Source organism: Harpegnathos saltator, unplaced genomic scaffold (assembly GCF_003227715.2).
Source record: "Harpegnathos saltator strain DR-91 unplaced genomic scaffold, Hsal_v8.6 scaffold659, whole genome shotgun sequence".
Classification (NCBI taxonomy): domain Eukaryota; kingdom Metazoa; phylum Arthropoda; class Insecta; order Hymenoptera; family Formicidae; genus Harpegnathos; species Harpegnathos saltator.
Genome location: NW_020230492.1, coordinates 399,191 through 413,447, shown reverse-complemented (window position 1 = coordinate 413,447; position 14,257 = coordinate 399,191). Strand labels below are relative to the sequence as shown.

At 35.8% G+C, this 14,257-nt stretch overlaps 1 protein-coding gene across 1 annotated transcript; it reads right to left on the bottom strand.

Annotated features, from left to right (window-relative positions):
• Positions 1–3,704: 3,704 nt before the first annotated feature.
• Positions 3,705–10,360, bottom strand: LOC105185174 (RNA exonuclease 1 homolog). Its single transcript, XM_011144483.3, has 9 exons — positions 10,184–10,360; positions 7,671–9,385; positions 7,041–7,410; positions 6,701–6,867; positions 5,907–6,371; positions 5,071–5,368; positions 4,817–4,979; positions 4,428–4,687; positions 3,705–4,335 (listed from the first exon to the last, which is right to left on the bottom strand). The coding sequence occupies exons 1-9, from the start codon at positions 10,281–10,283 to the stop codon at positions 4,250–4,252; spliced, it is 3,624 nt and encodes a 1,207-aa protein (XP_011142785.1). The 5' UTR covers positions 10,284–10,360; the 3' UTR covers positions 3,705–4,249.
• Between the last annotated feature and the right edge of the window lie 3,897 nt (positions 10,361–14,257).

Here is a 14,257-nt window from a genome sequence, read left to right as displayed (position 1 = left end):
TAACGTTAAGACGGAGATATACTTCGGCCGAAATTACTTTCGCTCGATATACCTGTCGGCTTACGGTAGCACATTGTATAGTACATAAATTAGGGTATTCCGTGAGAGACGAAAGGCCTCGTCATATTCCCATGTACATATTATTGTATAGCGTATTATACAGAGGCATCGTCGCGCGTCGAGGACTAATATTTAGTCTTCGCGGCAAAGAGAAGGATTTTCACATTTGAGTTGATATTGCCTTTCGGCACATTCTCTCTCAGTATTATCGCTTTACTATTGCTATTGGAATTGCACAGTGCGATTATAAATAACAGATATATCCGGTCCCGCCGAACAGAACAGTCAACATGCGCTTCCCGACACGTGTGTGTGTGTGTGTGTATGTATGTGCGTGCGTGCGTGCGTGCGTGCGTGTGTGCGTGCGTGCGTGTGTGCGTGCATGTGTGTGCGTATGTTTTAACAGCGAAAATTGCGTTCAATATCAAGATCCGATCGAGATAATACATAATATTTTGTCAGAGGAGAAAATTACGGGGCGCGATGAAATTTACGATTACATTAGCGCGGTTAACAATGCATGAATTCGTCCGACGTTCGTGCTGTCCAGATATTTCTCACTCGCCTTGAAGATCTGATACGTGGTAATGTTGCCTCACGGTGCTTTTATCAACGCGATTGAAGTAGCGTCGCGTAAAATCCGAAAATGTAGACTCGCATCTATTTGCCAAAATAATGAGTTCTTTTAAGGATTCTGTTTTCTCGCCGCAGCCATCTTGAATGATAACGTTAGAAACAAAGAAATCTAAAATATAAATGCTAAAAATTCCTACAGAAATTATGTCGAAATAAAAAGATATATTCATAAAATGGCACTTGCGATCGATTGAACACATTTCTAAAATGTTCCAGAAACCTCTCTTTTTGTTGAAACAATTAATAAATAAACGAAGAATGAATATGAATGAAAATTATGAGAAAGGGTAGATTAAAAAAAGAGATAGATTTTGCGTATTATGTTAATTGGCGGTTATTTATTGATTGTTAGAGATTGTTAAAGAAAGAAAGTTATCGGAGTGTTTTATAAATGTATCCAATCAGTTGTATCATTTTATCTTTTTCTTTCGATATAATTCGTATAAATTTTCTCAGTATTGATTTCCTCACTGTTGTCCGTAATCAAGCGAGGATTCCGCGGCGAAGGGCCAGGAATTTTAAATCACGTGCATATATTTTATTGTGCGATCGTGCGCTTTTAAATATTTCACCGAGTTTTTCGCTCATAGCGTCATAGATGGACGTTATATTTTCGCTTTGTTTCATCAAGCGATATTTGTTTTTTCTTCTGTTTTTATATGCACATGTTTGTTAATTCCGACAATCATAATGATTGTATTAACGAGAAGAAAAATGTGCTATAGATATGCAGACAATAATATGCAATTCGAGGACAGATACATAAAAGTATTTTGTATGTGAAATTGACAACGAGTATATAGGATTCATTGTACAAAAGCGACTTTTGTAAATAAAAAGAACGGAAACGAGATATATTCCAATCATTTTATTTGTGTGTAATACACTTATAATGAGGAGGATATCGTAAAGGACGATGCTGCCACTCGATCGTCGGACCGTAAAAATTTTCATCTCGGCGTAGTAAAGTATCTTACGAACATGGGAAATACTTGAGGAAAGTTATCTGTAGCCTAATATAACGTTTGCACCGTAAACTAGAACGACAAGCTAGTACGTGCAGACAATAATATAAGCAGCGAGAAGAAAAAGAAATATTTTGTATACAGTATCATGTTATAAGAACGTGCGTTTTGTAGACGCGAATTTAAGATTCGGTTTCGACACAGAGAGATTGTGAACTGTCCCGAAATATATTCCTGTACGCGTTCTGTGTTAAAGTTGTAACGAAGAGGAGATATATAGATATTTCACGTCGTAAATCGACCTCGCAGATATATAATGACGATTAGTCAACTACGACGTTAATCAAGAGTTTCATAACAATGAAGTATGGAGCACCGGTGAGTAATAATCGCGATGTCTCTAGTTGAAATTATGCTTTCAATCGTTAAATGAAATTGTCGAGCAGCATAGTAGTCGAGAAATATTTTAACGCAGATCTCACTGAACAGTGATGTAATTTTGTAAAATATGTATAATAAAAAGAAAATGTACAGAAGACAATATGACACATTTTCGTCATTTCACCGATCCTTTCTTTTTTTTACCTCTTGTTTTTAGAACGACCATGACACTTATTTGTATGTAGTGATATAAAATGTCGAAAAAGAAAAAAAGAAGTGGACAAAATATATAATGTCAAGTTATATAAGATCAAACGGTATACCACCTTGCGTTTATTCGAGTCTTCGTTTCCTTCATTTCTAGAATCCTCAAATTACATACATAAATTATACAGTTCAATATCTCTTTGAATGCATTTTATATAAATTACTTAAATATATACAGTTATAATACAACTTAAGTTTCCATTTACTATAAATTGCATACAGTCGTTACTTTCTTTTTACTGCCGATTGTATCATTATTTTTATTTATCCACATATATTGTTTACCTTCTCTTTTACTTTGTTATAAATTATTTTTTTTATTTCACTTAAATTTTTTTTCAATATTCTCGTAATGAATATAACTGTCATACTGTTATACATTTCGTATAAAGTTTTGCCTGTTTAATGTCACGGAAATAAATACACATGTATCATCATGATACATATTTTTTACAAAGTCCTGAGAGATTCTTCTCTGATTGAGCGGATTAAAATATCGTATTTATCGTGAATGTAGATTGATTATTAACACGTTGACTGCCACGGAATTTTTCACGATTCCGGTCGAAAGAGCCAATTTGATTTAATCATGTTATATTATTAAAAACTTTAATAATAGTACATAGTAATAATCAAAAAGCTTAAAAAATGTTTTTTTTTAAAAACATTTTTTTTTCTCTTTCCTGAGGCCATCTATTCATATTTACACTGTTATGCTACGAGTTTCCTCGTAGCTGTACAAATATGGCAAGTAATGAAGGGACGAGATAACTCGTAGTTAGGCGTCCTAGGCAAGTAAACAACCTACGAGATATCTCGTAGTTGGCAGTCAACGTGTTAACAAGAGTAGTTCTCACAAAGTGGATATATTAATCAATCAATTCGATAAAATATGAAGAATTAATTGCAATATAAAAAATGAACATTCATTTGTGTTTAGAGAGTAAACACAAGAAATATCCATTAATAATCCTTATATCTGTGTGGATTTATTTTTTGCAGGTCATCTTGAAGTGTATATATCTATATATTGCAAGGTTGGGTCAGTAAATGAACATGTGCAGTGTCTCGACCTTTTAATGTTTTAAAGTATAAATAAGTAATAATAACGAAGTACAAAAATATTAATTGAAATATAGTGATGCGTATATCGATAGTACTGGGCATTCACATTTACATCCTTCAAGCAATTTAATCCAAAATGTTATTTGAAACCTAAAGTTTTTGAATGCCTATGTACTGATAACAGACAGTCTAGTCTGTAGACATATCTAGTTAATTTTAATAGACGTGTATATATATATATATATATATATATATATATATATATATTTATATATTTATATATATATATATATAGATGTGTGTGTATACACATACATACGTACACATACCATACATACATACACACACATGTTTATATATATTTCGTGTGTATGTGTGTGTGTGTATTTACATAAAGACTTTAACATTATTGTGACAACAGTGTTTGGCGATAATCGTGTATACAATAGATGATCTTTTCAAGATTCTCAAGAATTTGTAACAGCGAATGGCTTACGAAGCAGCAATTCGAGATTTGCACCACATATTCGAAAATGATTTGACGCATCCCGAGCATTACTATGTATCGGAACCGGCGAAATCTCACGTCGATTTTCCATTGACAAATGCGCTCTTTTGTGTTTTAATAAATGTCAAGAGTTCATGTCGCGAGTATGAATCTTATCAGCTACACAATCCCGAATTTAACCTGAAAAGAGATCTCAAAAGCAGACGCGGTGGGTGTATATTACATATTTATACACAAGATATAATACATACGGCAGTAAAGTATGTACCGTTCAGCATTACGTTACAAAAGAGTCAGACTGTACTGGCGTACTAGCAAACGCGATGACATTTGTTCTTGTATTTCAAATCTGTGGACATAGTTCTATTCACTGCACTTTCGCTTCTTCTTTCACTTTCCACAGTATTAATTCCATACAAGCGACAGCATCCTCTTTGCTGTCATGCCCACCAACTAAACGAAAAAAAGATCATCATGAAGAACGCATTATTTTATCGTTCAATGATCGTCCTTACATCATATTTACTATCAAGAATCAAACTTACTATCATTTTGTATAAGTTTTCTGAGATATTCGGAACAAAGATTTTTCAATGCCCGTTTTTGCGGGTATCCATTCTTATGCGGAAACATAACACTGGTGTCGACGACGGTATCGTGGAGTAATCTTAGAGCCTTAAAATCGCTTTCAAGACTATGACCCACCAAAATCGTTTTGTCGGAGAACATTGTAAGAAGCGTAGCTTGTACATCCAAAAGAGTCGTTGTTACGTCTTTCATATCTTCTTCTGTGATCCCTGAGAACCTATTTCGACATAGATAATCACTCATCGTATAAACCGGTATTTCATCAATTTATCATTCGCATCGTCTCAAAATTTTTGATAATGTCTAACCCGATCTAGTCTGACTTTAAATCCTGCTACAGTCTCACCTCGTGTTATAATCGATTATTGGATTTTGCGGCTTCACTAAAGTTTCATATATGACGTTGCAATCATCGTTAATAACCGTCACCCTGGTTAATTCTAAGCCGTATGTAGTATAGCACATTTCACAATCGAGCGCATAAACGCCTTGTTCTTCCACAGGAACATCTTCGCACAATGTATAAAATTCATCATAAGTCAATGAGAAATTAATACGTCTAGGACGCATCGACAGTATAAGAAATTGGAAATATCTCACCTTTCGGTAAAGTTTTAACGTAACCGCGAAGATTCTCGTAATCTGTATAATCCCATACGTGCGTCTTCGCGTCACAACAACCAGTGGCGGAGCCGTATTGCTGGCAACAACTATATTTGCCCTCGCCTCTGATTGTAAATTTTCTTCCCCAGTGATATATACAGTTTTGTTGTTGCACAGCGAAGGCGTGTCTATCCACCATGTACGCTTGGCCACAGCGGCTGCACATTCTTTCGTTAGGCACTTTTGACAAAACACTTTGGTTTCGTGAATTTATTACGTACACTTTCGCTCGTCCCTGCAATATGTAAGACATATTCTCATTGAAAATCGTCGTTTCAATCGAGGAAAATGATTACCGCCGCTACAAAAACCAACGCTACAAAATTGCAACGATAAAATTCAACATAGACTTACATGTAAAATGACAATTTGCATCATTAGTAAGGTATCATATTCATTTTCTTTACATAAAATTGTATTAATTTACCAAATATATATTATAATTGATATCATTACTATTATAACACTTATAGCTCGGGTAATCATTATTATCGTAAATTAGTGATATATCATCTGTTTTGTATACATTTTTATACATCCCGCATTTTTATTTATCTTATTGTGTGTCGTTTCATTTTTCAGCCATTTAATATTGTTTTATTGTTAATTGCTCCACCTTTTCGATAATTTATTAGTTTTTATGCAATCATTTATCGTTTTATTTTTTAAGCGTTTTATTTCCGTTTCAATACTCCATAATTTTCAGTAAATCTGCATTGATATTATCTTATTTTTGATTTGTAATTAAAAAAAGAAAAAAAAGAACTCTTCACCTTTGGACCATCCGGATGACTACGTGGGAACCCATTTTCTCTGAGTTGATTCTCCGACATAATCCATTTCTTGAGCATACCGTAGAGTGCAGATCCTTTATAATCTACGATATTCCTTTTGGTCTTAACCACGCTCCAAGAACCCTTCGACTTGCCGACGAGTACAGCTTCGTGAGATACCATGCCGCAACTCGACCCAGCGGACTTTTCTTCCGATCTGTTCTGATCGATCTCTTTCTTCAGTCTGTGTGTCGCTAATATACACGCATTTTTGTACACCGCGAGCGCCTTACACCTCTCGTGACACGCGAGTTCCTCTTTGATAGCGCGCTCAGCCGCGTCGTCACCACTCGTGTAAATCTGCACGCATATGTCGTGCATAATATTAATATAATACTGGCGGACGTTCAAAGGAAATTTTTGGGTGGCTACTTGAAGCGGTTCCGGCCGTACTAGCTGAGGTATCTGCAAAATCACAAGGCGTTATGACTTGGACACAGGACGTGGTAACTCCGAAGAACAACGTGATTCATGCGGTGACCAATCAACATCCTGCTTTTTTCCGGAAATAAATAAGACACAACGGAAAGCGATTGGCTACCGCGGCTTTTCGCTTTTTGCCGCGAATAACGCGTTACCGCGTCCTGTATTATGCATGTAGTATTGTCGTTTTGTATCATATCTTATCAAATGCCGTGTGCGTATCTCGACTCAATGTCGACGAAACTCACACTCATTTAAATTGCGCCAGAACAATTAATAAACTTTCGAAAGTTTGCAACCTAATCTCATACCGATTGTGGAACATGTGCAATGCGTACGCCGCCCTTCGTGGTCTGCGCCTTTGTTTTGCTCTCCGTTTCTTCTTTCTCGTCTTTGCTTTTTCCTGATATCACTGCAACTTTCTTCTTTTCCATCGCGAGAGACTTCGCGTACGGTACAGAAGAAATCCTAACGCGACCTTTAACACGTACATTGTGATATTAATATGAGACATATGCAAAATTAATTAAACATTACACCAATTAGCCCAATTAGCCCAAATTCCGTACACAGCGAGTCGTGTACACGGTCGTGTTTCGCGCTAAGCGCTCGCGCGCTTAACGCTGCGGGCGAGATAGTGAATCAACTTACCATTCCCATTCAGCTGAGAGTAGCTGTTGCTTATCGATGAAGTGGAAGACTCGATATGCTCTTTGCGTGCGTTACTGGAGGGTGGAGGCGCTGACGCGGATGTAACTTGAGCCTTTGCGTCAGCTGCTGCCTTTTCCGCAGCCTTTTCAGCTGCTACTTCCCTCATCAGACGCCATCGCTCGTACATTTTCTGCTGTGGAGTTATTGTTTTTTTCGGTGGCTGACTAGGACCTACATGTTTGGTAATGCTTGTGGTCGCAGAGGGATGCGCGACTCTCTTTCTACCGATTTCCTCTACATCCTCAGCAGACCCGCGTTTCGATGGTTCTTTGATCGATACTACCTTTGGATGATCGGAGACTTGATATTCCTTAAAAATGAGTAAATATCTTTCTATAGTGTGCTAATTAAATATGTCCGAAATGCTTTCGTTAGTGCAAAATCTTGCTTTTCAACGAATGAAGTGGAGAAAATTTTGATACTTTCGTTTGACATAACATATGTTGATCAGAGTAAAAATGATAATATTAAATTATAGTAAATGATAATATTAAATAGAATAATCGGAGGAGTTCGCGAAGTAGCGGCTAGCTTCTGAATTGTAACGATATAGATATACAGATTACTCACCTGAAAAATTTTTAGACATTCTTCTTGCACATCATGATCAGAATCTGACATTCCTAGAATTTCGTTGTCTACGAAAGGATGTGTGTTGTTCAAAGGACTATCATCAAATCTGTCAGATGAATTTCTTTCGCTACTGCTCTCTTTGTGCTCGTTGGATTTCCTGGAAGAAGTGCTAGGTCTTCGACTCGATTCCGAACGGTGTTTCTTATCGCTTTTGCTCGATGTATGTTTGCTCGACTTAGAACTAGATGAGCTTGTTTTGCTTGATTTATGCTTCTCGTGCCGGCTGGATTTTTGGTGATCATCATGATCTCTCTTCAAAGAATTATGTCTATCCCTTCGTGAATGTTCTTTATCTTTATGTGAAGATTCTTTACTATCACGGCTGCTTCTCCTTCTATCTTTGTCTTTGTCCTTGTTAGAGGAAGAATGGTGTCTGCTTTTGGAATCCGATTTATGCCCGGACTTGTCTTTGTCTTTGTCTCTCCTCTCAGAACTGTGATGATCTCTTCTATCTTTCTTCTTACTTTTACTATGACTTTTGTGTACTTCTTTTTCCTTATCGATGTCCTTCTCTTTAACACCTTCTTTCCCTTCATCTGACGATTTGCTCGTGTCATTTTCCTTATATTGCTTAGACTTATCGCTACTTTTTGTATCACCCGTTTTAATATCGTAATGATTGTTGTGTATCTTATTATCCTTATTGCTTGATTGTTCATCAATCTTAGCATGTTGCAAATTCTCTTTCCCTTTTTCGTTCACATCCAATGTTTGTTCGACCTTATTGACGCTTGCGTTACCTTCGTCTTTAGATATGTCTTCGACCGGTTCGTCGTCCGAGAATTTGGGTTCAATCTCCAAAGAATAATCCTGCGAGTCCTCGCTGGACAACACTTTGGTCTGTCCCAATACATTAGGAATAGTGTGACTGGCAGTCAAGATCTCGTCGATCATATCAAATTCCGACTCGTATTGATCCACAGTAACGTTGTCTAATTGTTGAGCTGTTTTCAACGGTGTTTTAACCATTTTAGGAACATATTCCTCTCTCCTCTTCTTAGATTTCGGGTAATACGCTTCTTTGAATTTCAATTGATAATCGTTCGAGTTACCGTCATCGTACGAATTCGACGTGGATGAGTCCGATTTAAATGTAGGTACATAATCTGGTATGACATCTTGATCGGTTATGTTAACTATAGCAGTAGGTTTGTACGTAAGTTCAGATTGCTGAGAACTGCCAGATTCTTGAACTACATTCAACCACTGTTTAGCCCTCTCAGGAGAGCATTTACGTTTCACAGCCACTCTACTTTCTCTAGTTGGCATGTACGAGACTACAGGTATATGCCGTTTCTTCAGTTCCGCTATTGGTGTGGGATTGTAAACGCATGCCACTGGCTTCGTAATAGGTGCGGGAATCGCAATATGTTTTCCTATTATATTTGGTGTAGTATTGCGCATAGTGGCAGCGGAGCTGGAAGCCAAAGTCGGCTTGAGCTCCTCAACCACTTGAGAGACAATATTCTCAGGGAACTTCTCCGCATCTGTGACTTCCTTATCCGCGAGCACTTTTTTCACAGCTTCAGTCACTAGGTGTTGCAGCATGTCAGAATTTTGTGCTGCCATAGCAGTGGTTTTGTTTTCTTGCGCCTGGCCTGATGTCTGGGCCTCCACCATTCCAGCCATTCCTGCTGAGCTTCCTCCATCTTCTGTGTAAAATACAAAATAGTTTTTTTATTTAAGATACAGTTGATAGCTGTTACGAGTAAATAATTTGATGTATACAAATATATATTTAAAGTAATAATTTTTTGCATGGATTCAACATATTATATTGTATCTTTTTTAATAATAAATTCAACACAAAAAGTTTTAAAATTATCCTTACTAACATAACACACAATTGCTAATCCTTTAATGTTTGTTTCTATCAATATAGCAGAGGAATAATCTATTCATGTACATAAATATATTTTTAAGACAATTTTTATATAAATTTAAAACAGATTAGTGCCTTATAGTATTATAAATCCAATTCAACTTTCATCTTCAATATACAAAACTTTCGAAATTAGGGAAACAATAATAAAGGGTTCAGAAATAGTATAAAATCAAGTAAAAATCAAGTATAAAAATCCGATATGGTAATATAGTATAAATGTAAATACAAACTGTTTCGTGATCGTTCTTATTAACATAATATAGAATTGTTGATTCTCCAATCTTCTTTGTCTTTGTTGTCAGAGTTCATTTGCTTCAACCGACGAAGCTTCTAAATATTTAATTTTTCGCACGCAATTCGGTGACACGTGAGAGTAACAGAAAATTGAAACGAACGTCATACGATGCATTCGAGAAGTTTGTCTCAAAATCGTCAAAGAATCAAAGAGAATGTTAAATTTTTTTCGCCCAATCTCGTGAATAGGTTATGATACACGGGGTTGCGCGACCTGGACGAAGAGAGGCCCGTGAGGACAAAAGGATTTTGCTTCGGCATAAACTCTTACCACGTCTGGCATGTTTGAAATGACAGTAGGGACGGTCGCACGATCCGCTGTCATAAAACGGGCAATTTATCGTCTTGAAATAACCGGTCGACGGCAACATAATAACTGGTTCATTGCTCTCCGCGCTTCGGGAAGGCCATTCTTCGTGACGGATGCGCGATGTATGCGTATACCGAAGTGTGTAACGCGACTAAGCGTTCATCGCGCACGGAGATCGTATTGCGTCGTTGATTCTGACATGCCAATCGATCGATTTGCTCAACACAAACCGCTGCGTTCTTTCCCTGCGTTCTTTACGCATAAAAATCGATGCAACACAAACGAAACTACGCTAATACGCTCGTACAGGTCACGGCGATAGGTTATGTTTCGCCGTCTAACGCCATCATTCTCTCATCCTTCCTTCCTTCCTTCCTTCCTTCTCGGTATGGCTAGAGTTCGAAATCCCATTGGTCAGTTGTGTTTTGACCAGAGTTGTGGATATCGTTGGGTGCATTCAATACTACAACCGTTCACTGAGCGCTAAGTGAGCTCTTGCATCTGATTGGTGTATATTTTTAAATCTAAAAGAATATACCAATCAAATGTAAAAGCTCATTGAGCTCTCAGTGAGCGGTTGTAGTACTGAATGCACCCATTCACTCGCGAATGAAGATCGATAATCGACCGACGAGTCGATGTTCGATTCTTTCTTTCTCAAAGAATCGATTGTCTTCATTGGCCGCGTTCAGTAGAACAAAGGCTGCATTCAGCAGACTCAACAGTTGGACAACATTACTAGATTTTTCACTGAATCTCGCTCCTGATTGGTAAATACTTCTGGGTCTATGAAGAATCTAAAAGAATGCTCCAATCACAGACAATAATCACTAAGCGCTCTCTGATCACTTTGTTCTACCGAACGCGGCCAAAATGATCAGAGAGCGCTTAGTGATTATTGTTTGTGATTGGAGCATTCTTTTAGATTCTTCATAGACCCAGAAGTATTTACCAATCAGGAGCGAGATTCAGTGGAAAATCTAGTAATGTTGTCCAACTGTTGAGTCTGCTGAATGCAGCCAATGGCTGCATCTAAAAGAATCTAAAAGAATGCTCCAATCACAAACAATAATCACTAAGCGCTCTCTGATCACTTTGTTCTACTGAACGCGGCCATTGATTCAAGTCAGAGAGAAGTCTGAATTTGCGTAACCATAGGTGAGAATGGAATTTCAAAAAAATTCAAAAAAATAAGGTGTCTTCTGAGCAAATAATATGTCAACCGTGGTTTGTATATTGAGAGCGATTATCAAAGAGTGTTAAGAATCATCAAAGAGTGTATCCTTCATAGCATCAAGGTCACAATGGAATGAGATCACAGAGTCTCCACACAGCACATGATATTATTCGTATATACTGTTTTCATACTAAATATATTATAGATATATCTAATATACTGAGAATATCCCTATAATATTTTTCGTAGTATATTATTTTTCGTATATTTTTAGAATATACGTAATTCATCAATAATATTCAGTTTATTTATCGAATATTCTGGAAATATTCTAATATTATCAACAATATTTTAATCATTAATCGGACATATCCCTTCTACAATAAGCAATTAGTCATAAGCCGTAAGCAAATTAACCAACCACAGTCGATTATTTAAAAAATAATCAAATGTGATTGGTCAATTTGCTTACGGCTTTTGACTAATTGCTTTATATTGTGGAAGGTCTCTAACAACACAGGTATCCAAGAAACGTTCAGAGTACATCCTGAAGATGACCTCGGGATGTTTCTTCATCCTCAGGACGTCCCTGGAATGTTCTTAGGAGATCTTGTGCTGTCTGGAGCCACCCAATCAGAATCGGGCGGAGGCCCGATTCTGATTGGATGGCTTTTAATGCTTCTCTACTCCACTCTCTGCTTTCCGTGTCCATCTGAACACACGTAGTCACGTCGTATACAAAGATCTTAATATAAGGTAATAATTATATAATTATTTTATTTATAAAATAACATTAACTATTATGCATTAATAAATTTGTACCTCAATAGATATTTTGTTAGATAGGCCAATTCGTTGTATAAAATTTTATATTTTTTTCAACCTGTCTTTCAGGGTTATGTGGCACAAGAATAATTAACTTCAGGTTATTACACTATTTTTCCTATTTTCTTGATAGTTATAAGTTATTCAGACTGCGTCTCAATTTTCCTCCTTAATCCATATAATAATGCTATGTTTATCCCTTATTCTTTTTTTCCTTAATTCTTCGTCGTACTTAACTCTTTCTTCATTATATTTACTGCACCACTATATCATATAATCAATATTTTCTCTTTCATATCTACAGTCACACTTAGTGCTATCTATATATACCCCTTTCTGTGAAGAGACTCATTAAAATTATAATAGTTAGCTCTTAACCTGTTGATGAAAGTAACAAAATATCTTTCTTCGTTGAAATTCCTAAATCATAGTTACTTCTCTTCTCTGTTGTAAAATCTCCCAAAATATTTAATATCTTTGAATCCTGAGTCTCTAATAAGACTCTTTTGTGTGTTAGACCATATTTCTTGTTTAAAAGAAACTCTTAAATCTTTAAAACGCATTATTCCTAACAGCACAGATATCCAGGGAACATCCTGCATATATTCTGAGGACAGAGCAATATCCTCAGAATGTTCTTGGGACATTCCCAGAAGTTCTTGTGCTGTCAGGGATAACTATTCATTATCATAATAACAGGAAAATATTCGGAACATTTTACATATTTTTTTGACTCGATTGGAAGAAAAATTGTTGTTTAATAGACATATCTTTTTATTTTAACGTATGCTGTAATAATTTTTGTCGTGCAATTTCTCACTTTTGACATAATTAAATAAAGATAGTCTCAGAGAGGATCTATAGAGTCATAATATATATAAATTAATAAATGTCATTAGACGAAATATTGAACTAATATTAACTCTGTACTTACATTTCAGATTAAACAATTGGTTCGAGTTGTATGCGAGGATTTGAAAACATCGTGTATAAGATTAATGAGACAAATCTTCAGCAATGAATTAGCCATGGAATACAGCTGGTATGGAGCGAAAAAGAAATATGTCTTCAGCAACTTACAATTGTGTAAAGTAATTATATGTAAGTAAAATATACAATCAGAATATACATACAGAATTGTAAGTCTTAGTTTTTAATTAATAGCATAATTGATAATTATTTAGAAGAAGCACGCCACCTCCGATTTTGCTAAAACTCACATATTTTATGTATTTTCACGTGTAGAAGCCGAATCTGAATTAAAAAAAATCATTGCTCGGCTCTACAAAGCGAGAAAAATATTGTTTAAGATAGAATATGATAGGTTAAGAAACTTGTCATTGCAAGGTAAAGTCTGTTCGTTATACTTATTGTATTAGTGTAGTGCAGTATAACAACTAAATGAAAATACTTAAATTAAGAATATTTATATAAATAATTTTGTCACATGTTACCTTGCATAGGGGCCTTTGCTAATCTTTTCAGAATTTGTCATTTTAATGTATGGTAGACTCATTGATTTAGTAAGATTTAAAGAAGATTTAAAGATATATTCTTTTATAATTATTGTACATAAAATAGGAGTTATTTTGTCTACAATTCAAAATAAGACCTATCTTGTGTACAATAATTGCAAAAGAATATATTTTTAAATCTTTGCCTTACTAAAGTGATGAGTCTACCTTATATTAAAATGACAGATTCTGAAAAGATTAGCAAAGGCTCCTATGCCAAGGAGAATGTATCATGAATCAAAAGCGGAAGAATCATAGCATATGTTATTTTATTGCGTAACGAGAGGAACAAGATCAGTCCTACATAATGAGATAGCATATACTTACATTCTTCTGCTTCTGATTAATGATACACTCTCCCTTGTGTAGGGGCCTTTGCTAACCTTTTTAGAATCTGCCATTTTAGTACATATAAGGCGAAGATTTAAAGATATATTCTTTTATAATTATTGTACACAAGATAGGAGTTATTTTGTGTACAATTCAAAATAAGTCCTATCTTATGTACAATAATTATAA

Coding starts and splice junctions, on each gene's coding strand:
- LOC105185174 (XM_011144483.3), bottom strand. CDS start 10,283: ATGTTGCCGTCGACCGGTTATTTCAAGACGATAAATTGCCCGTTTTAT. Junction 9,386..10,183: donor TTTCAAACATGCCAGACGTG/GTAAGAGTTTAT, acceptor TATTTTACACAG/AAGATGGAGGAAGCTCAGCA. Junction 4,980..5,070: donor CGTTAAAACTTTACCGAAAG/GTGAGATATTTC, acceptor CATTGTGCGAAG/ATGTTCCTGTGGAAGAACAA.